The sequence below is a fragment of the Salarias fasciatus genome, chromosome 20 (assembly GCF_902148845.1).
Source record: "Salarias fasciatus chromosome 20, fSalaFa1.1, whole genome shotgun sequence".
In the NCBI taxonomy this organism is placed as follows: domain Eukaryota; kingdom Metazoa; phylum Chordata; class Actinopteri; order Blenniiformes; family Blenniidae; genus Salarias; species Salarias fasciatus.
In genome coordinates this window covers 3,196,513-3,219,242 of record NC_043764.1, presented here as the reverse complement: position 1 = coordinate 3,219,242, position 22,730 = coordinate 3,196,513, and the positions used below count along the sequence as shown (strand labels likewise).

General features: G+C 42.6%; 2 protein-coding genes across 5 annotated transcripts in view; both read left to right on the top strand.

Annotated features, from left to right (window-relative positions):
• The first annotated feature begins 10,356 nt into the window (after positions 1–10,356).
• Positions 10,357–17,978, top strand: LOC115408194 (synaptophysin-like). Of its 2 annotated transcripts, XM_030118819.1 has the most exons (9): positions 10,357–10,445; positions 11,528–11,593; positions 12,064–12,188; positions 13,416–13,614; positions 14,992–15,183; positions 16,097–16,312; positions 16,582–16,644; positions 17,065–17,071; positions 17,763–17,978. In XM_030118819.1, exons 1-7 carry the CDS (start codon positions 10,428–10,430, stop codon positions 16,630–16,632), a joined length of 867 nt encoding a protein of 288 aa, XP_029974679.1. In that variant the 5' UTR covers positions 10,357–10,427; the 3' UTR covers positions 16,633–16,644; positions 17,065–17,071; positions 17,763–17,978. The 2 variants fall into 2 exon arrangements, with proteins under 2 accessions (XP_029974679.1, XP_029974678.1); XM_030118818.1 differs by lacking the exon at positions 17,065–17,071 and having other exon boundaries at positions 16,582–16,645; positions 17,757–17,978.
• A 2,986-nt stretch (positions 17,979–20,964) lies between these two features.
• Positions 20,965–22,730, top strand: part of pcsk1nl (proprotein convertase subtilisin/kexin type 1 inhibitor, like) — a 25,048-nt gene continuing 23,282 nt past the window's right edge. For all 3 annotated transcript variants that reach the window (XM_030118807.1, XM_030118808.1, XM_030118806.1), the window contains exon 1: positions 20,965–21,083. In XM_030118807.1, the coding sequence (XP_029974667.1) occupies positions 21,030–21,083 (54 nt within the window). In that variant the 5' untranslated portion in view covers positions 20,965–21,029. The remainder of the gene's footprint in view (positions 21,084–22,730) is intronic.

Here is a 22,730-nt window from a genome sequence, read left to right as displayed (position 1 = left end):
ATACTTTCACAAAATCAACTGGAAGTACAGGGATATTATAGTTTCTAAGAAATTCTTCATATGTAAACAATAATCCTTTTTCATTAAGTAGTTGATCAACCCAAATGATGTTGTTTTCAAACCAGTATTCCAAAAAGAGAGATTTATGTTTGTATAAAATGTCTTTGTTATTCCAGATTAAATAGTTGTGGGGAGAGAAGTTGTGTTTGTAGATGAGGGACCATGAGAGGACAGCCTGGCGGTGAAAGGCTGACATTTTCACAGGAATTTTATCAATATCAAAATTACAAGTGAGAAAGAAGTTTATGCCACCTAGTTTGGATAATAAGTGGTAGGGAATAGTATTCCAGATCGAGTTGGGATTTTTGTAAATCTGTTTTATCCAATTAATTTTAAATATGTTATTTAAGGTTTGAAAATCCAGAAAGTTGAGTCCACCATTTTCATATGGATTCATAAGAACAGCCTTTTTCAAATAATGCGTCCTATCCATGGGTCTCATCCAGGACAACGACGAACAGGCCTACAGGGAGGTGGTTCGATACCCGGAGGACTGGTGTGAGGTGAATAACCTGCTTCTGAATGTCGACAAAACAAAGGAGATCATCGTCGACTTCAGGAGATCTCGACCCAGCCACACTCCACTGCTTATCAACAACACAGCTGTGGAAGTCGTCGAGAACATCCAAGTTCCTGGGGGTGCACATCACAGACAACCTCAGCTGGTCTCTTCACACCACATCTCAGGCCAAGAAAGCACAGCAACGCCTGCACTTCCTGCGCCGACTAACAACAGCCTCCCTCCCCTCGCCCATCCTCTCCACCTTCTACAGAGGGACCACCGAGAGCCTGCTGACCAGCGGCATCTCCGTCTGGTCCGGGAGCTGTAAGGCCGCGGACTGGAAATCTCTGCAGAGAGTGGTGAGGACGGCAGAGAAGATCATCGGGTCCCCACTCCCCTCCATTCAGGACCTTTCACACAGACGCTGCTTAGCCAGAGCTCATCGGATCTCCTCGGACTCCACCCACCCTCACCATGGACGCTTCTCCCTGCTGGCGTCTGGCAGAAGGTTCTGCAGTACCCGCTGCAGAACAACCAGACTCATGAACAGTTTCTTCCCCCTGGCTATCAGACTGCTGAATGGGACATAACTATCCCATATTGAATCTGGATATCTTTCGGACATTGTTGGTGAAATATTCATGCACATATTTGTGCCGCTCATATCACCTCTCTCTGGTTCTGTGCAATATTCCTCTGTTTTTAGTTAAGGACTGATTTCTCTCGTCTAACAGTGCAATATTTGTTCAGTTTTTGTAAATATTTCATTAATTAGTGAGATCTTCTTAACTGATAGTGTTAATTGATATCGTATGCATAGCCCTGTCTTCATATCTATTTTTGATAATATTTATTTTTCAATACTAAAAGCATTCTTTATCTTTATCTATTTATTGAGTGTTGTTGAAGCTGAGGAAGCCAAATGCGACGAAATTTCATTCCTCAGTGCACTGTTGTGTAATGTGAAACGACAATAAAAGGATCTAAGTCTAAGTCTAAGTCTATTTTTCCATACAAAGTTAAAAAGCATTTTATCAATTTCTTTGAGAGTTTTCTCATTAAGACGCAAAGCTAACATGGCGTATGTTAATGGAGAGAGACCTTCAGCCTTGGTTAGGAGAACCCTCCCTCCCTGCCACCCTCGTTTTCTGTATGATAGGGTTAAAGTTAGAAGTACTTCTTTTATGTTGGTCCTTTGTGATCAAAATACTCAAATACTGTATTTTTCTCTTAACTGGGATGTTACACAGTTTGGACTTTTTACAATCTTTAATTGCCAGAAGTTCACATTTTTTTAATATTGAGGCGCAAGCCAGAAGCCTCTGAGAACTCTTGAATAACACGTATTGCTATGGAAATTTGTTTTTCATTTTTTAAAAATAAAGTAGTATGATCTGCTAGCTGTGTTATAAGAAGGTCTTTACCGAGGAGAGAGAGGCCTTCTACCGCTCTGGTTCTGATGTGATATGATAAAAGCTGTGCCACTACAGGAAGAGGTAAGGACTGGCGGGGCATCCTTGTCTAATGCCACGAAATAGATCAAATCTCGGAGACGTGCCCCCTGAAAGCTTGATGGAGCTGTTGCCATTAGAGTATAAAGTTTTTATAGCAGATGTAAAATATTTACCAAAGCCAAACTTTTCCAGTGATTGTAAGATGAACTGGTGCTCTACCGTGTCGAAGGCTTTGTAGAAGTCTAGGAATAAAATAAGTTAATTTTCAGCTATTAAATCATAATAATCAAGAATGTCCATGACCGGCCTCAAATTATTAGTTATGTGACGGTTTGTCAGAAATCCCGACTGAGTTTCTTCAATAATTGAGTCCAACACCTTCTTCAGTCTTTTGGCAAATACAGAAGCGAAAACCTTATAATCATTGTTCAGTAATGATATTGGGCGCCAATTATCAAGAAGAGTATTATCTTTGTTTGCTTTTAGAATTAGAGTAGTCAAACCTTGTGTCATGGCTGTAGGGAGTTGTCCCTTATTAATACTTTCTACAAAGACTTCATACAAAAAAGGAGCGATTTCAGTGGAGAGTAGCTTGTAAAATTCTGAGACCAGCCCATCTGTACCAGGTGACCTGTTATTTTTTAGTGAATTTATGGCAACCTTAACCTCTTCAATTGTAATGGCACCATCACAGGTCGTCGTTTCATCCTCTGTAATTTGTTTGATTGTTAAAGAATTTAGAAACTCTTCTGCTTTTGCCTGACAAAAACCCGAACTGTAAAGCTTTGTATAAAAACGATTACAGTAGTTAGATATTAAGTCAAAGTCATCTGTGAGTACACCATCAACGTTTAATTTATTTATATTATTAACAGTGGAGTGATATTTTTTCGAGATTAAAGAAGTAGTGAGAGTTTTGCTCCCCCTCTTCAAGCCACCTCGCTCTCGACCTTATGAATGCAAATAAATAAATAAAATGCTCTCTGGGGGCCAGATCAAATGTGGAGGCGGGCTGTATCTGGCCCACGGGCCCTAGTTTGGGGACCACTGTCGTATAACCTAAACATAATCCAAACATTTAGTGTCAAATTCAACGTTATATGCTAGATAAAACGTTAGAATCGACCAGCCAATTTCTTCCCTCTGACATGCTGGAACTTCTGAAATGAGAGAAAACAAAGTTAGACAATATTTTCATCATCCAAGTTCATCATATGTTCTCTCCTTGATGCTTTTGATCGCGGCGCTGTGTTCCAGGATCTCTGTCATCCGTTGGAAAAACTGTGAGTCCAGTTTAGAGTTTAGTGGATTATTTCTGTTAGTTTGAGAGGAGTGTTCGTCATATCATGCTGGGTACTCGCCTCGTCAGATACAAACAAACAAAGAAACAAAACATTTAACATTTAACATCCTATCAGGAGCTGGTGAAACATTACTCCATAAAACTGAATGCTGTGTGGAGTGCAGCATGCCAGCGCTAACAGCAGCACATCCACACAACAAACATCTGGATTCTAAACTTTCTCTGACAGATATGAATTCTTTTCCTGCAGATTTACAAAGTAACACCAGTGTTTTAGATTTCATCAGACTGTGTTGACGCTGATTAAGCAGCTATTCTGTTCTTTATTAATGTCGCTGTAATTTTCTCCTCATTGTATTACATACAATCTCTGGTTCCTACTGTAATTTCTATTTCCATTGACAAAATATAAAGTTTAAGTTAAAAAGTATAAAGTTCTGATCCACGGATTTGCTCCCTTTTGTGGATGTGGTAAAATAAAAGCCATCATACTCATATACATTCCTTTGGGAAAAGGGACTTCATTTAACTGAAATCTTCCACTTTGCCACACTCAGCCACACACAGTAATCCTTCTCCTGTACATGTCTCCATCATTCTCTTCTCCGTCTCGCAGTATCACATCAACCATGTTTTCATGATGATTTGCCGACAATGTCTGACTTACAAAGGAGCCACGAATATTTGTCACACAGCTGCATATGTGTGTGATGTCTCACTTCCATTTCCTGTTGTTGCTGAAATCTTTTCAGTGGAATTCGTCTCCCCCTCCTCCACACGCAGGAATCTTGGCGGCAGGACTGGGGACATTCTCTGGCTCAATGTCCATGTTGTTCACACACAAAACAGCAATCAAAGTCCCTTCTGCATCGACCTCCTCTCCCACAGCCAGGTCCTCTCTCGCGCCCTTGGACAGGCGTAGATCCAGAGAACGTGGTCGGGGTCGCCTTATGAAGTGCAGCATCTTGCTTGGCAGTTCGTGCAGCGGCCTTTTCCCTGAGCCTGTGCTGGGCGTGGCTGCAGTGCCTCCTAAGGTCAGTGAGACAGATCTCAGGTCTCAGGCCCATGTAGAGGTGGCGCACATGAGCCGCTATGTTTGGAGACAGTCCATCCAGGATTGTGGCACACAGAGGTCTTTCCCAGTTCCCAAATGCTGCAGGACGCTGCAGACCAGAATAACAGTTGAAGATGTCTTCTGCACGATGCATGAAATCCTCCACCGTTTCCTGAGGGCCCTGCTTCAAGGTTCTTAGGGCTGTGAAGTCTGGACGGTGGAGAAAAGCTGCAGTCAGGGTGGTGATCAGAGCTGTCAAGGCCATGCAATACGAGGCATTGTCTGCGTGGCCCCAGTCCAGGTCTCTCATGTGGCTCCATCTCCTGCTGGGTCGTCTGGTGAGGGTGGCGGTGCCTGGTGTTGCTGCTGGTGGCGAGAGGGATGCGAGTCCAGGTCAGCGTCCACTTTCAGCACAGCCAGTGCCTGTACAGCAGGAGCATAAGGCGAGGAGAGTGAAGCACCACTGTCTGAATTAATGTATGGTAGGGGGGGAATGTGAGACGGCTTTAAAGCTGTTTCCTTTTGGTTTCCTGCATCTCCCTCAAAACCAAACCTCCTGCCATTTTACACATAGTTGCTTTCTTGTCCCTTTGTTTTCTGCTTCTATTTTCAATAGTTTCTGATTTACAATCAAACTCAAACTTCCCCTTTCGGGGAGGCCAAACTGCTCACACCATTCTCTGACACACTCCACACAGTCTTTTAAATAAATGCACCAGTGATGATGGGTTCCTTGATTCTTTTATTCCAGCTGCAGCAAGAAGAGACGTCTCCGCTGTCACAAGTTCAGTGTGAGTTCTGAAGTTCTGCAATGCAGACCAACATTTTGTAACATCCACTCTGTTCTCGACTGCATGTTGCATCTTTCACACGTGCATCTATTATTTGACACATTTTGGGGTGTTTTATATGGAGGATGAAACATGCCTAAATTGAGTGAAATGGTATTTCAGTTCTACTGAGCATCTTGCATTTGCAGCAGTGATTGAAAAGAAGCAGACTTTGACACACCTGAGCAGATATGACCCATCAAATCAGTAGATTCTTGTATTATTGCATTAGACATTGCACATTCTGTGCAATCTTTGAACTAATTCTTTCTTTTTCCAATGTAAACTCTATCTCGGGAAATACATTTTTGTCTACATTGTGTATTTTTAATTTTGAGAGATTTTAGTACACTGTAGGAGGGTAAGTCAGACAAAATTTAGATTCCACTGTGTGTCTCGCATGTAGAGCAGAGTTGACAATAAAGGTCACTTTGACTGTAATTATCCAGGTATCTTTAATTTTACCAGGTGAGTTAATTACTTATTTGAGAACTTCTTCTTTCATTTCATTTCATTTCATTTATTGTTTTTCCATGGTAGTACATGAAAGTAACAATTACAAGTAGTTACATTTTGCAAAGTGCACGTACATACCATGACAAGAACAGGGGTAGGGTGAAGACCCAGTCTTTTTTATTTGTACCCCTTTCTTTTTAGAAAATCAATTAAATTCTCTTAGATGACCTCAAGCAAAAGCATAGGTAACTACTAATATATATGCTAAATGGTCTACACTTATATAGCGCTTTTTTTCCTCTGCATTAGCAGACCCTCAAAGCGCTCTACACTGCATTAACACATCTACCCATTCACACTCACACATCAGTGGAGGCGGCCGCCATGCAAGGCGCTCAGTCCAACCACTGAAGGGCAACGTGGGGTTCAGTGTCTTGCCCAAGGACACTAACCTTGGCACTAACCATAGCAGATAGGCCTGCCTGATTCAGTTCCTAAATCCTGCAGATCCGGATCTGTGAAATATTTCCGTGGCGCAAATATGAAACTGTCCGTCTGGTGTGTCAGGTTACAAGGACACTTCGACATGCAGACAGGGGGAGACAGGAATCGAACTAACAACCTCCCGACTGCAAGACGACTGCTCTCCCCACTGAACCACAGCCACCCCACACATGCATGTATGTATGTACCTTTTCAGATAAATGTCTTTTCTTTATTGATTAATGTTTGAGCAGCATTTTAATGTCCTATCTAATAAATTCCACTTTGTGACACCAATCACTGAGACACACATTTCTTTGAGAGTTGTCCTTCCTTACACGTTTCTTCTACTTGTTTCACTGTTTAATGTAAAAAACATTTGCAACTGCCGAGGTAACAGATTGCTTTTCCTTATACATGACCATTAAAGGTGCCTTAAGGAGTTTGCACGTTTTATGTGAAACAGCGCCCCCTGCAGGCCTTGGGCGTAACGCAGCTTAGTGAAAAACACGTCCCTGCGGCTCGCGTGCACGGAAGAGGGGAACTCCGTCTTCGCTCGTTTAGTAGTTCTAGAGTAAAATGTAAGTTTCTATTACCTGCTGGAGTCTGTGTGGAGCTGTGGCAGTGCTAGAAGCCAGTCTTTTCTTACTTTCTGGAAGATCCTGCTCAGTTGTTGCTCACTAAGCATCTGGCGGAGTAATGGCGGACATAATGAAACCTATCCAGCCGGAGCGTGCATTACGTCATTCCTTTCAAATTCTCCCCAAAAAAATGCTGGTGCCGGACCGGCACTGCAACTTTCAAGTGACAGTTTAGCACTGTTAGAGGTACTGGTAATGAATATGTCAGGGCACATTGTACACATCATTAAAAATGTATAACATATTTATGGTGGAAAATAAGTATTTTTAAGGTTGTAAAACTCCTTAATGCACCTTTAATGTTTGTAGATCAACTAAATCCTTTAATTTTAATAGTCCTGACTTCAGAAACAGTTTTTAAGTGTGCTCTCTTGGAGCTACCCACCAAACATCTGACGTCAGGAAGACGTGCAGATCAGGTCATTATTGGGTCGGTCAGTCAAAGACCATATCTAGATGTCCGCAGAACGTACAAGATGGATCCAAAATTCAGACGTCATTATTGGACCTCATTGAGATGTGACAGTTACGTTCACATTCGTACCTGATCTGGACGTCTGTGAAGGACCAAATCTACACATCAGCAGAACGTACAAAACAGGTCCAATTCAGACGTCATTATTAGACCTCATTTGTACGTAATCCAGACGTACACATTTGTACCTGATCTGGACATCTGTGAAGGACTACATCTAGATGTCAGCAGAACGTACAAAATAGATCCAAGATTCAGACCTTTTTTGACGTCATAATGACCCAGCTGGCATTCAACCAACCTTAAACGTTGAAATTTAGTTGAAATAATGTCAGTTGATGAAAAACGTTAATTCAACGTCAACACAACGTTGACACTACATGGTTGAAGTTGTGTCGTAAACTCACTGTGGATCCAACATTGAAATATCAACATTTTTTTTAGTTGTATATGTAATCGTCAGTATTTTTAACATCATGACTTCTAAAAATTTTGCTGAAATATGTCAGTTGAAAAACGTTATTTCAACATCCAGACACGTTCATAAATTTACCATTGACAAAGTGTTTATGTGAATGTTAGCCCCCGCCTTGTATTTCTTTTTCTTTGAGTCTGTTTGTTTTTATTGTCTTGTAAAGATAGAATTATGTCTAATAAAAGAGCCACTCCAGTGGTTAAATTTAGGACGTAATGTCATCAAATTGTGAACTTTGGTGAAACACAAAACAAACATCTTTAAAACCACCACTTTGTTTCGTGTGTATTGCACTATAATTCAAATAGTTTTCTGCAAACGAGTGGTCACCCTCCCATTTACAGATGAAACACACAGTACACTTATAGCTTAACAGGTAAGGCTGAGGATCGCTGAACAGTAAGTCGTAAGTTCAAACCTGTGTTTCACCACTCTGTAATGAAATGCTGAAATGACTGAAAGAATATGCCTGGACCTCAAATGCAAGCCCAGTGGGTAGAGTGCAATCAATGTAATTTTTAATTTTATGCACTTTCGCTAAAGCTCAATTTAACTAAAACCAACTCTGCATTGGAGGTCAGCACGACGTCAGATTCGGACCTCCATACGACGTCCAAAAAAGACGTAGTAAAAACTTTCATTCTGCACCTCAAAGAGACCTGATTTTGACGGTCATATGAACGTCTGCATTGGAGGTCGGCACAACGTCAGATTCGGACCTCCATATGACGTCCAAAAAAGACGTAATAAAAACTTTCATTCTGCACCTACAGCGGACCTGATTTGGAGGTCCAAAAATTACGTTGATTAGACGTTATTTCAACGTCACATTATTCTTATGGCCCTTTTTTGTAAAATGACTAATGGCATTAGATGAGTCAGATAGCAACTACCCCGCACCTCCAAACAATACATAAAATACAGCAAAATTAAAGAGCAATATAGTATTCTTAGTGCCTTGCAATTTAAGAGATACCTCACTTTGGACAACACACCTATATTTTTACAAATTGTCTTCTTTACGTGAGCAATATGCTCCTTCCATTTAAGTTTTTCATCAATTAATACTCCTAAAAATTTAAATTCAGAAACTCTTTCAATAACACTTCCATTTATATTCAAACAAACATTATTGGGGCTTTTTTGATTTGAAAGTGACATAAATTTGGCTTTATTTAAATTTAATGATAGCTTGTTTTTATTAAAGGTACCTTAAGGAGTTTGCACGTTTTATGCGAAACAGCGCCCCCTGCAGGCCTTGGGCGTAATGCAGCTTAGTGAAAAACTCGTCCCTGTGGCTCCAGTGCACGGAAGAGGGGGACTCCGTCTTCGCTCGTTTAGAAGCGCTCAAGTAAGATTTAAGTTTCTTTTTACCTGGTGGAGTCTGTGTGGAGCTGTGGCAGTGCTAGAAGCCAGTCTGTTCTTACTTTCTGGAAGATCCTGCTCAGTTGTTGCTCACTAAGCATCTGGCGGAGTAATGGCGGACAAAGCAAACTTATCCAGCCGGAGCGCACATTACCTCATTCCTTTCAAATTCTCCCCAAAAAAATGCTGGTGCCAGACCGGCACTGCAACTTTCAAGTGACAATTTAGCGCTGTTAGAGGTACTTGTAATGAATATGTCAGGGCACATTGTACACATCATTAAAAATGTGTAACATATTTATAGTGGAAAATAAGTATTTTTAAGGTTGTAAAAGTCCTTAATGCACCTTTAAACCATTTCTGAAGCAGGATCATTGCCCAATCTAGCACAATACCTCTAATTCCATATTCATATAATTTTGATATCATCATGATCAAGAGTGTCAAAGGCTTTTATAAGATCAATAAATACTCCTATTGAATGATTCTTATTATCCAATTCAGTGGTAATATCCTCTGTGATTATTATGAGTGCCATAGCGGTGGAGTGACCGCTCCTGAAACCGAACTGATTGGCATAAATCACTGAATGCCTTTCTAATAAGTCAAGAATTTTAACAAAAACTTTTTCCAAGATTTTTGAAAATTGACTTTGATTTTACTGAAACAAATCAGCTAAGACAGTTCTACCAACCTTAGATTATGTTGAAGTGTTCAAGATGTGCCTTAAAACCGTGTGTTTACATGACGAGGGAGGCCAAGCGTTTCTGAAAAAGTTCTTTCCTTAATTTCGTATTTCCTGCGACTGTGAGCCCCGTCATTGTGGAAAATGACCTTTTCTTTATTTTCAGTTGAAATCACATATAAACATTCCTTCAGCATTGTGTTGTGTCTGCTACTGTTAAGAAATTCGTTTAAATAAATAAATAAATAAATAAATAAATGAATGAATAAATGAATAAATAAATGTTCCTTCTGAAATATTTAACATTTGCTTCGTGGTTTGGTGGGCACATTTTGGTCCACGGGCCTTATGTTTGACACCCCTGAGTTGAAATCAAGAGGGCTCCGTGATTGTTTACCATTTACTGTGACGTCATATATTTGTTTGTTTGTTGTTTATTTATTGAGTTTTGAAGATTCACCCCGTGTAGTGATGAATACCAATAAGCGACAGTAAATAGAAAATGAATGACGCGTGCAGCCTCCTCCTCCTCCTCCTCCTCCCTCTCCCTCCTCCTCCTCCTCTCTCTCTCCCTCCTCCTCCCTCCCTCTCCCTCCTCCTCCTCCTCCCTCCATCTCCTCTCTCTCCTCTCGACAGGCGGCAGGATGGACGTCGTAAATCAGGTACAAACCCTCCATCAGCAGCAGCAGCATCGTCCGCTGGCCGCGCGGCTCCGGCCGGCTGCTTTTGGCGGGCTTCGGGGTGTGTTCGCGTTTGGTTCGGTGCGGCCCGACGGCGGCTCTGTCGGCGGGGTTTGACTCGGATGTCGGGCCGCATCCCGGAGGATGGAGGAGGAGGAGGCTCCGGGATGCTGCGGAGCACCGGGCAGACCCGTTATAGATGCCGATGTATATATAAATGTATATTTATACTTTAATTTGTTCTGATCCGCGGGCTGGTTTGGACCTGCGGGACGGGAAGATCCGACTCGGGCGGTGATGCTCCGCTCCGCTCGGTGCGCGCGCGTGTGTGCGTGCGTATGTGTTTGTGGAGGGGTGGGTGAGGGGGCTGTGATGGCTTTTACTAAAGGAAGCGGATAAATACAGGTTAAATGTGAATATTACTGCAGCTTCGCCTGATGGAAGAGAATAAAAATGTGTGTGTGTGTGTGTGTGTGTGTGTGTGTGTGTGTGTGTGTGTGTGTGTGTGTGTGTGTGGTTGTAAAATGGCAGCCGGAGGAGGAGGAGGAGGAGGAAGGCCTCCTCTCTGCTGCTGCTGATGATAATATTGTTTATTGTTGTTATTGTTGTTTTCTGACAGACTGACCGGTGTTATTCAAACCGGTTTCACCGGGCACACCTGACCCTCCTAACCAGCACACAAATATCTCCAAATCCAGATTATACACAGAAATCAAACATTTGTTGTTGTTTCTATGCTTGTATCAAACCAACAAATGAATAAATGCATAGAGCGGCCATTTTTAAACATACTTTTTTTTGTGGATTTTAAAAAATATATTCTCTTGTTTTTTTTATATATTTGAATAAACACGTCTATACACAGCCATGTGGATATTTCAGGTGTATTGTGTGTCCAGGTGTGGTGGCGTTCCGTCGTGCCTCATGTTTGCTTGATCTCGTCACATCTGTTTCCTCGTGTCTCGCCGTGCTTGTTGTCGTCTGGCCTGCTGCCTCCTGGCGCTCCGGTCGGCCCGGGCTCTCTGTGACGCTTCATGTTTCTGATTTGCACCTTCTGTCCTCAGCTGGTGGCCCAGGGTCAGTTCAGGGTGCTGAAGGTTCCTCTGGGCTTCATCAAGGTCCTACAGTGGGTGAGTTCATCAGATCCTGAAGGATCTACTGATACAGGAGGCTTCAGTTCAAATATATAATCCCAGTTTCATTTTGGTGGTTTTGTTTTTGGTTTTTAATCAGTTTGAGAAGACATGGGTTGTTGGTAAGATAAGTATAATCCAAGATGAAATAACAAGATTCTATAAAAGGTGAGAGATGGTGGTGGGTTGTGGTGACGTGCTGCAGATAAATGGAAAATTCAAAATGTCTTAAATTACTAGAAATGGCTACAAAGCAAAAACTGCAACACGAACTTAAAAAAAACGACATCAAGCAAAACTGTGACCAATAGTTGAAAACACTGAGCTAGCTCAGTTAGACAAGACTGATAAACACAGTAAAAAACAAACTGTACAGATGAATCTTTTTCAGACCTCTGCTCTCCAGCAGAGGATCATCCACCGGCCTTCACTTCTTTGTTTTTCTCTTTCTTGAATCTTCCCCTCAGTTTTTCGCCATCTTTGCCTTCTCCACCTGCGGCAGTTACTCGGGGATGTTCCGGATGTCGGTGGAGTGTAAGAACCGGACGGACAGCGACCTGAGCATCGAGGTGGAGTTTGATTATCCGTTCAGGTGAGCGCGCACGTGGCGGTGTGGACGCAGCAGTGTCCTCAGTGACGGCACCAGACACGGACACAAGCCTCAGCTGGACGGGATTTATTAGGACAGTCAAGATACGGCCCCTTCCTCCTCTATCTGTCTGTCTATTCTTCTTCTGCTTTTTGGTGTTTTACGGCAGTTGGCAACCAACTTAAGAGCATTACCGCCAAGTCTATTCGTCTATTCACCCTTTCTTCCCTCCGCCCTTCCTTCATCCATCATTTCTATCATCCATCTTTTCCTTCCTTCCATTCTTCATCCATCCATCTATCATCCATCCATCCGATGTGTGCAAGAGTGTGTGTGAATCGAGAAAATGTGTGTGTGTTTGTGTGAAGGTGAAGGTAGCAGATGACTATTTCTTATAGGATCTCTGTTTTTATTATTACTTTATGATGCATCCATCCATCCATCCGTCCATCCCTTCTTTCCTTCCCTTCATCCATCCACCCTTCCTTCCCTCATTCCATCCTTCCTTCATCCATAATTTCTATCTTCCTCTTCTTCCTTGCTTCCTCCATCCATCCATCCATCCATCCATCCTTCCTTCCCTCCCTTTGTCCTTCCTTCATTATTTCTATCATGCATCTATTCCTTCCTTCCTTCTTTTCTTCCTCCATCCATCCATCCATCCATCCATCCATCCATCCATCCATCCACCCACCCACACATCCATCCATCTGTCATCTATCATGTATATCCATCCATCCGTCCGTCCGTCCGTCCGTCCGTCCATCCATCCATCATCCATCCATCCATCATCTACTGTATCCTTTATATCCATCATCCATCTATCATCCATTCTTTCCTTCCTTTCATCCATCCACCCTTTCTTCCCTCCCTCTGTCCTTCCTTCATCAATAATTTCTATCTTCCTCTTCTTCCTTGCTTCCTCCATCCATTCATCCATCCATCCATCCATCCATCCATCCATCATTTGTTTCCGTACATCCATCATTTCTGTCCATCCATCCTTCCATCCCTCCCTCCCTCCATCCTTCCTTCATCCATCCATCCATCCCTTCCTTCCTTGCTCCCTTCCTTCCATCCCTCCCTCCCTCCATCCTTCCTTCCTCCATCCATCCATCCATGTTGAATGAGGGACACAAATGGAGATTTTACCAGTTAACTAGAGGAGCAGATTAAAGTTGCAGTGGAGTGAGAGACCGGTGACCAGCCCTCCCTCTCCCACCCTGCCAGACTCCACCAGGTGTACTTTGATGCCCCGACCTGTAAGGAGGGCAACAAGGAGCGTCTCTTCTTGGTTGGCGACTACTCTTCCTCGGCCGAATTCTTCGTCACCATCGGCGTCTTCGCTTTCCTCTACTCCACTGCGGCCCTCAGCATCTACGTCTTCTTCTTCGAGAAGTACAAGGAGAACAACAAGGGCCCGCTGATTGTGAGGAAACTCCTTATTATCCTTCAAATCAAACCGGAAACTCAAACAGAGCCAAATATCATTACACAGGGGAATCCTAAGCAGAAGAAAATGAGATTAAAAGTCAGACAAACAAAGATCACAGTCCAGACTATGTATTTTTATTGGCTCCACCTGACAACGTTTGCAGGGTTTTAGCTAACTGGCTCAGAGCAGTTTATTCCCAGGAAACGCTGCTCGTATCACATGTGAACAGTCCCCGTACCCCGGGTCATGGTGCTTGTGATGACGCTAACTGGACTGAGCAGATTTGCATGACGAGACTGGAAGTTCATTGTTTCCTGTTTACACCAGGTTTCAAGTGAAAAGTCATTTTTGTTTGAGTGAAGTTTCACATTTTCACTGCAATGTCCTGAAAACTATGTCTATTTCCATGGCAACAACTCAAAACGACGTTGGGCCGCTGGTGGGTGGTGGTGTTTGTTTTTGTAACAAACACACTCAGAGAGCAATACCAAACATGAACAATGGACATTTCCACAAAGTCCTGTTTATTTCACCCATCTGTTCCACACTGATTTTCAAAAGTGGTCTCATCTCCTGACTGAAAGCAGCTGAATCAATTTGAAACAGCTAAAACAGCCTGGATAAATGGAATGGCTAAACAAAAAGATAAAAAAGATAAAAGTACCCAAAAACTGAAATAATACAGGAAAAAATTATCTAACTAAAATGAGCAACGTTATTAGAATAGCTTTTTTGTCAGGAAAAAAAGTGAAATGTGGAAGAAAGAAAAAGTCAAATGAAAAAGGGAAAAAGAAAAGGGGAAAGAAAAAAATACTTGTATTGCTGAAACAGCTGGAACCATTATGAAGCCCAGGGTTGCTTTAAACAGCTAAAAAGCTAAAATAGCCATCATACATAAAATAGCATGTTTGGAAAATCTGCAGAAAAAGAGGAAAAATCTAAAAATTGCTACAAAATCTAACAAAATAATAAAGTATATTTAAATTGCAGCTATGGCTCTGTATAAATGCAGCATGTTTTTTTTTTCTTTATTTCAGACAATTAACATGTTTTGCGACTGCAGAAAAATTCTTAAAAATCTTGTGTAAAATCTGAGAAACGGCTCTTTTGGTCATAAAGGTTGCAGATATAGAGTATATCTGAAGACAGTTCTAAACTATAGTCAAAAATTGCCTTAAAGGCAAAGAAAGGATCCCTAAGTAATCCAGAGACAGTGCAAATCTACAGTCAAATTCAAAGTCTTCACTGTGCAGAAAGTCCGTCTTCTTCCTTAGTCCCTGTCGCTGCCCCCTAGTGGAGGACCTGAACCACCTCTCACCATCCAGACTAACCAATTCGCAGTCAAACTGAATCACTTGTCTTCACTCTCAGGATCTGGGAGTGACCGCAGTCTTCGCCTTCATGTGGCTGGTGAGTTCCGCGGCGTGGGCCAAAGGCCTGTCCGACGTGAAGACGGCGACCGACCCGGACAAAGTCATCACCATGATCGCCGCCTGCGACGCCCAGGCGAACCGCTGCCGCGAAGTCCACGACCCGGTCATGTCGGGACTCAACACCTCTGTGGTGAGAACAAGCGACTCTTCTGGATGCTCCACAGTTTAGAGCTGCTGTCCAGGCTCGTTTTTCCAAACAGCAGTTGCTCTTTCTCTCGCTTCTAACTGTCAGTTTTCACCAGCAGTATTTCCAAAGTGGGGCATTTGGTTACATTCGTGTGTGTGTTTTTTTTTTTTTTTATCTTGTTTTCATGTATTTTTGTGATCTTGTGATTGATTGATCTTCTGATTTCTGATCTGTGAGCACCGGTTTGATATGATGTTGCTGTAGTGAAGCGAAATATGATCTGTGGTCAACGACAGACATGTTGTCTGTTCCAAATGGAAACGTGAGCGCTCGGCATCACTCTGAGTGAATCATCAACGCTGCACCTGATATGATTGAGGGGTTAAAACTTATTGAAAATGAGTCTCAAGGTGGAACTTTTCGAAAACGCTCTAGTTTCATCTCCATGGAAACGAGGGGAATGCAACTTTTCTGAAATGCTGCTATTGCTGTGTAAATCTGTATCATTTTCAAAACGTTGGTGTCTAGAAGCAAATTTTTTCTGGAAAATGGAAAAATTTTTTCTCTTGTAATGGGACGTAAGCAGGGCCTAAACTCACTAAAGACTACTTCAAATCACAGGAAATGCTCACAACTACGAGAACAAGTAAAGAAAGAAAAATGGCTAAAAATTGTAAAAATAGCAGAAATGGCTAAAAAACTGCTGAAATGTCTAAAACATATTAAAATGGAAAAACTGCTAAAGAAGGCATGTGATGAACAACGAAACAACGAAATAACAAATAAACAAGACAAAACCCCAAAGTGTCCAACAGAACAGTACATTTTTGACTTTAGTGCAGGTTTTCCTCAAACCTTGATGTTACTCAGTCTGAACCGGGGGCAGAGCGGTAACCTTCCCCGTCTTCTCCCGCAGGCGTTCGGGTTCATCAACTTGGTCCTGTGGGTGGGAAACCTCTGGTTCGTCTTCAAGGAGACGGGCATCATCGCCCCGTTCATGAGGGCTCCGCCCCCCGAGGGGAAACCCGCCGCGCCCGACGCCTACGGCCAGCAGGGGGGGTATGAGCAAGACCCGTACGCCAGCAACCAGGGAGGCTACCAGCCCAACTACAACCAGCAGGGATACAACCAGGCGAGTCGGCACGCTCACACGCCCAGGCCCCGGTTCAACCTCCTGTCTGCAGGTCCAAGTGTCCTTGAGCAAGACATGAAACCCCAAAATACTCCTATTGGACGGAGAGTTTGCTTCGCATGGCTACTATTTTGTTTAGGACAAAAAAGATCATATTTTGGGGAATTTTACAAACTGAATAAATGTTATGTTGTACATAACAAGAACCTAATAAAAGAAATGACAGGAGTGTGATGAGAGTAAATGACGGTTCCTTTACGTGTCTTCAGGATGCGGAGTACGGGCAGGGGGCGCCGACCTCCTTCTCCAACCAGATGTGAGAGGAAACATCAGGTGAGTCCACAGAGGAGACCAATGCAGAAGGCTTTGATTTAGGGCTGTCAATCAATTACATTTTCTAAAAACAAATTAATCGCACTTCTGACCACAATCAATTGTGCTTGCGTTTCACAATTAATGGCATCATTTAAACATGAGATCAACACACAAAATCACCTATTTAATGCACAAAAATGTCTTTAACTGAATCTTTTGACTTAAGTGAAGCAGATTCACATCAGAAAAACTCACAAATATGGGATTTGAACCATCCAACTTTTTAAAATTGAAATGCTCAAAGGAAGGCCAGCCGCAGTTTTTCTTTCAGTGTCAAACAGTCCAGAACATCGACGCCACAGGAGGATATTTGAAACATTTTCAAGCTTCAAATGAGGAACATAATCCTCATAATTCACCTGGACTGCAGGGATGAAAAAAACAATGAAGTCTCACTGACAGGAAAATGACTTTTCTCTCCTATTTCTTTTCTTTGAGCCAGTTTCTAACCCTCACCCTAATTTGGCGATTGATCACAAAAAAAAAATCATTGACAGTCCTCCACTCTGAATCACGATTATTGCGATTAAAACTGACAGCACTAGTTTAGTTTCATGAAGTTATTATTTCTAAAAAAAACCAAAACAAAACAGTTTTAGGTTGTTTTTTGTTCTACAAAAAAGTTGGGATATTTTGTAAAATGTAGTATAATACTGTATGTAATATGTAAAATGTAATAGAAGTCCATAATTTCAAATAATGAAAACACAAAGTGTAAAATGCTGGAAGAGGGGCTTTGTTTTGTTTGTTTCTTTTATTTTTTGGTGCTGATTTGGTTTCTGATGGTAGAAACTTACAAAACCAGATTTGGGCAGACAAGAGTGAGATCAATGCCACAAAGGTTCCTCGTGGTAAATGGATTTTATTTATACAGCACTACTAAAGTTGTATCTGAAATTCACATCTTTTAATTTTTTTTTTTCTACATCTTATGAAACATCTCAGCTCTCCTGAAGTGGGATTCTACTCATCAATGTTTCTGTCGATGGTGTGAATGCCGATAACTCAACCGAACCTCATTTAGTCTGTCAATCCTCTGACATGCTTTTTTATTTCTTTCTTTTTGCAGGAAATGTAGGAGTGGACCTACAGTGGGTTGCTTGCAACCTACCCACAATGCAACACTCCTGTCTGGCTGCAGAGTTCATGGTTATGTCGGGGTGGGGTGGGTGAGGGAGGGCGACTGGTGGAGTGGGAGGGTATAGATGTTCACTATAAATGAATTGATGTGTAAATGATCAAAAAAAAGAGAGTTATAAGTAACAAATCCTCAACTTGAAGATAAAAAGACGACGCTGAGGAGTCCAGCCCTCCTGAAAGCCGTGGCGATCAGAGTTATTCACATCAAAGTACATAATCCGTGGAGAGAATGTATGTTTGTGTTGTATAGATATCACTTTGAACAGATATATAATATAGACTGAGTTGTTTCTTCTTGTTCCCGCCCTGAAGTGTGTGATCCCGCCTTTGAGACGACCAGATTCCGACCAGCCGACCGCGAAGCCGTTCAGACTGGAATCCAGTCCAAACCAGCACCGGGAATCAGAAGCGTGCGCCGGACTTCTTTCTGCATTGTAAATATCCTCACAGTATGAGCTCAGTCTGAACGGCGGCGGCGCGGCGAGGCCGGTCGGAGCCTGGATCCAGAACGCCTCCTGGTCTGTAGAGTTTACATGTGTGTGTGAGTGTGTGTGTGTGTGCGTGTGTGTGTATTTGAGCGAGGGGCTCAGTTGTGCTGACTTTTACATTCCTGCTGCAGAGACGTCCATCTGAAGGTTCTTTACACTGAAACCAGTCCGAGGCGGCACCAACATGCTCGCCCAGCAAAAGAGGCGTTTTGTCACGTTTTACCAAATAAAAGTTTTCTGGAGCCAAAAATCACGTAAGTTATAAAGAAAACATGAAGTTATTTAAATAGTTCAAGACATTTAATTACCACGATTTAGAATTAATTCAGCTGTTTTAGGTTTTGTAACTGCAGCTGACAGTTTTAACGTCTTAGCCAGTTTTAGCTGACTCAGCTAGTTTGGTTGTTTTAGCATCCTGTCATTCTCATCCTGTTTACCATTCTAACCATTTATCCTGTTTTTACTCCATTGCTGTCAGTTGGAAAAATTTTGACTGCTTTTTTTTTTCTTAAAGCCAAGCTTTCCTCTAACACCTTTTAACCTTTTGTAACCATTTTAGACAGAGACTCTTTTAGAAAATAAACCAGGCAAAGAAAATTTGGATAATAATGACAATGGATGAATATTTAACATTTAATTTTCAGAGCTTCAGAGGGCCAATGCAGCTGGTTGCAGACCCCAGTACTAACTGTTCCCACAGCTGTTTATCCAAAATTTAGAACAATCAAATCTTGAGCTTATCCTCTGCTGTCAGTCGACACAGAAACCATCAATGATGTGAAATCAGAAATTTAACCAATTCAAAGACAAAGAGTTGTGAGTGTTTTAGAGCTTGAGAGAATTTTCTACAAGGAAATTCATGTGTTCACGCCTTCAAAGATCTTTTATTTAATCCAAACTGTAAAACCTCTGTGATCTTTCACCTGTAACAGAAGGCTTGTGGAGGGTTCCAGAGGGACTGTCACTCTTTAGAATTCCATAGTGCTTCTCCAACAACCTGTACCTCCACTCTCATTGATGCTGTGTTGCTCCCTTCTGCTGAACTGACTTCTCTGCATTCAACCCATCGCGCCGGGATCCGTTTACACGACAGCAGCGCTCCGAGAGACCGAGGGCTCGTTTACAAAGTCCAGAAATGGCAAATTTCATCGCGTTTGGGCCTTTTGGCCACCAAACACGATTCTGTCTGAAAACTACAGCATGTCCCCCAGTTTTCCCCTGCAGCCGTGGAGCCTCCTGACGGTCTTTTCTCGGCCCGCAGACGAGGCCCGCCCCTCACTTTGAGAACCACTGCCTTAAATCTCCTGCAAGCTGGATGAAGTCTCGATGCAAAACTTTCAGATGGACGTTTCAGTGCAGCGTGATGGCTTTTTTTTTTTTTTTTTTTTTTAATTCCTTTTAAATCAGTTTATGTCCTCGGCTGTCAGCCAATCAGATGTCTTTCTGGAAAGTTCTGGGTCTTAAAACAAAACAAAAAAAAAAAAAACTCACAAAAAGAAGTAATGTTGTGATGCTTCTTCCTCTTCTTTCCGGGTTGTTCTTTTTTCTTTTCTGGAAAGTGAAGCTGTTTTTAGCGTCGGTATCTTCCTCCGCATGGTAACGTGTTTTTCTGCTCGTGTTGTTCAGTAAATGATGATCAGTGTGATTCTACTGTTACCCTTACAGGTGTGTGAGTGTGTGTGTATGTGTGTGTGTGTGTGTGTGTGTGTGGTCACTCCTTGTCCATACTTCTTCTGTCTTTCTCTTTTCTCCTCCTTCATCGGTTGTTGCGTTGCTCCTTCTTTCTCTTGGTGACTCTCCTCTCGGGCCTCCAGTGCTGTAAAACCCTCCTGTGATGATATTCTGCTCAGCATCAGTAACCATGGCGATGGTGTTGACATTGGCGGCTATGGTGATGATGATGATGTGTGTGTTTGGTGTGTGTGTGTGTGTGAGAGAGAAAGACGTGTTGCTATGGAGACGCCCTCCCATTCATCCCTCTGCTGTGCTCATTCAGTGGAAAGTTTCAATAAATGATAAAACCCGTCTCAGTGTCATTATGTTTGTGAAGACAAGTGACCAGATCAATAAATGACTGAAAATAAACAATAAACATAAATTGAGTGAATAATGTTTTTCTTTTAAAAGTATGCTCGTGTGGATGGAATCTCTGGTGCTCCACAGATCATAGAGGGACATCTTGAGAGCATGACGGTTCACCACCGACGTCCATCAGCGCCTTGAAAACAGAAAAACAAATATTTACTGTGGTTTGCTGAAGCGGACATGGAGTGTGTCCACAGACGGAAAGTCTCTTCAAGTTCTGCAGAAAGTCTCCTCTGAGCCTGGTTATGCAAGTCTCTTCCTGTTTCTCTCATGAGGTTTTCCGGTCCGCCATCTCCCCTACTTTCTCTTTTGTGACTGTTCGGTTTTTCTCTGTAAAAATATCTTGGAATTACTGTGTTTTATTTTCCAATATAGACTTAAAATTGATTTGTATTCAGATTTTATAGAAAATCACAATTTTTTTTAAGGAAACAGGGTGATGTCCCCACATGAACCTTATCCCCTTCCGTCCTTCTTATCTTTTTCATCCTTCTCTCTTTCAATACCTCCCCCTCTCCTGACTCTCCTCCTCCCCCGCCCCCCACCATCATCCTGGCTCCTCCCTCCCTCCCTGTTATCAGAGGAGGTCTGCAGGTTGAGCCTCACTGTGTTTGCGTTGGCTTGGTAGCATGGCGTCCCTCGGCCTCCTGCTGCTCAGCGCCGCACTGATCCAGAGCGCCCAGGTAGGCTCGAGCCTCACCCACAACAGAGAGACAGAGACACACACAGAGAGAGAGACACACACACAGACAGAGACAGACAGAGAGAGAGAGAGAGAGAGAGAGAGAGAGAGAGAATCATGTGATTGTCCGTATTGCGTCGTCACAGTAACCACCATATAAATGGATTCTGTTTATCTTATACTTGTAGACATTGTTACATCACACACATTAGGACATGACTGTGTGTGTGTGTGTGTGTGTGTGTGTGTGTGTGTGTGTGTGTGTGTGTGCGCGCGCACGTCTTTACCCTCCATTTTAAATATTAGGCATCGATCAGCCACATCACTTCTGAGAAACGGAGGATTTGTGTGTGTTTGTGTGTGTGCGTGTGTCAGCAACCACACGAACAAATTTCATCTAAGCTGCTGTCACCATGGCGACCGGAGACAGTAACCCATGGCAACACGGTCATGCATGGATCAGCCATTGCATTATGACCACGATCCACGTCTCTGTGTGATGGATCCAGCCAGAGGGTGGAACTTAAACTCATCAAAGTAGACGTTAGGAGCAGAAAACCTGGTTGATAGACGGATTCCAGACATGCTGCTGCTGTTGGGAGGAACCGCTGTGCAGTGAAGGAGGTGACCCAGTGACAGGCTCAGGGATGACCTTTTTGATGCAGGCTGGGGGTTGGCAATATCTCGGCGAGCGTCCCCACAAAGGTAGCTGTACCATGTGCGTGTGTGTGTGTGTATTGTTCTGTTTTTGTGAGGACAGGATTCGTATCAGGACTGTAAATCTGCGAAACACAAATGGACTTCATTGTCCCTGAGGGGGTAATAATGTTCTGGTGCACATGGCGCCGCAACAACACAGTTACATAATCAACAAGACACAGAGTAACAACTGTGTCTGTAACAGAACACGACACACACACACACCCGATTTCTGCAGAACTTCATCACCACTGGCTGTTTGATGGCTTCTGACAGAACAGACTGGAAGAAATGAGACACAACAGTCTCCTCGCTCTTCCTGCCAGCGTTAGACGCCATTTAGGAGATCAGAGCCAATAAAAAAACACAACTTTTTGAAAACACTTGGACTCCGTCTCTAGACACCTTAACACTGGTCCTGGTCCTGGTCCTGGTTCTGAGCACTGTGGGTGTAGCTCTTCTGCAAATACATGAGTAGATAACAATAACAACAGTGTTTTCCTCCAGAGAGTCGTGACTCCCAGTCCATCTTCTCCTGGTTCTGGTCTTGGTCCCGGTCCACATTCCCCTGGATTTGGTAGCTGACGGTCATTGTAATAACAATCCAGCTTGGTGGTCCGTCCAGCCCAGGGGTGTGCAACCTGCGGCTCTGGAGCCACATGTGGCTCTTTAGTTCCTCTTTAGTGGCTCCATGAAGCTTTCACAATGTGAAACCTGAATAAACATTTAAGTTATTTTTATTATACTTACACTCCACTGTACTATTCAAAATGATTAGTCACTCTTGGTTCAAAAAAGGTACAAGCAAAATTAGGAAAAAATATCTAAAATTACAAGAAATGGGGGAAAAAAATGAGAGAATGGCTTCAAAACTCTGAACTTTCTAGAATCTGTAAAAGAAAAAAAATATGATTGCCAAAAGCATGCAAAACTGCTTAAAAAGAGGAAA

Bases quoted from the DNA above. Each gene is read 5' to 3' on its own strand.
- LOC115408194 (XM_030118819.1), top strand. The intron at 13,615-14,991 runs GTGAGGAAACTC...CTTCACTCTCAG, and splicing joins ACAACAAGGGCCCGCTGATT to GATCTGGGAGTGACCGCAGT. The intron at 15,184-16,096 runs GTGAGAACAAGC...CTTCTCCCGCAG, and splicing joins CGGGACTCAACACCTCTGTG to GCGTTCGGGTTCATCAACTT.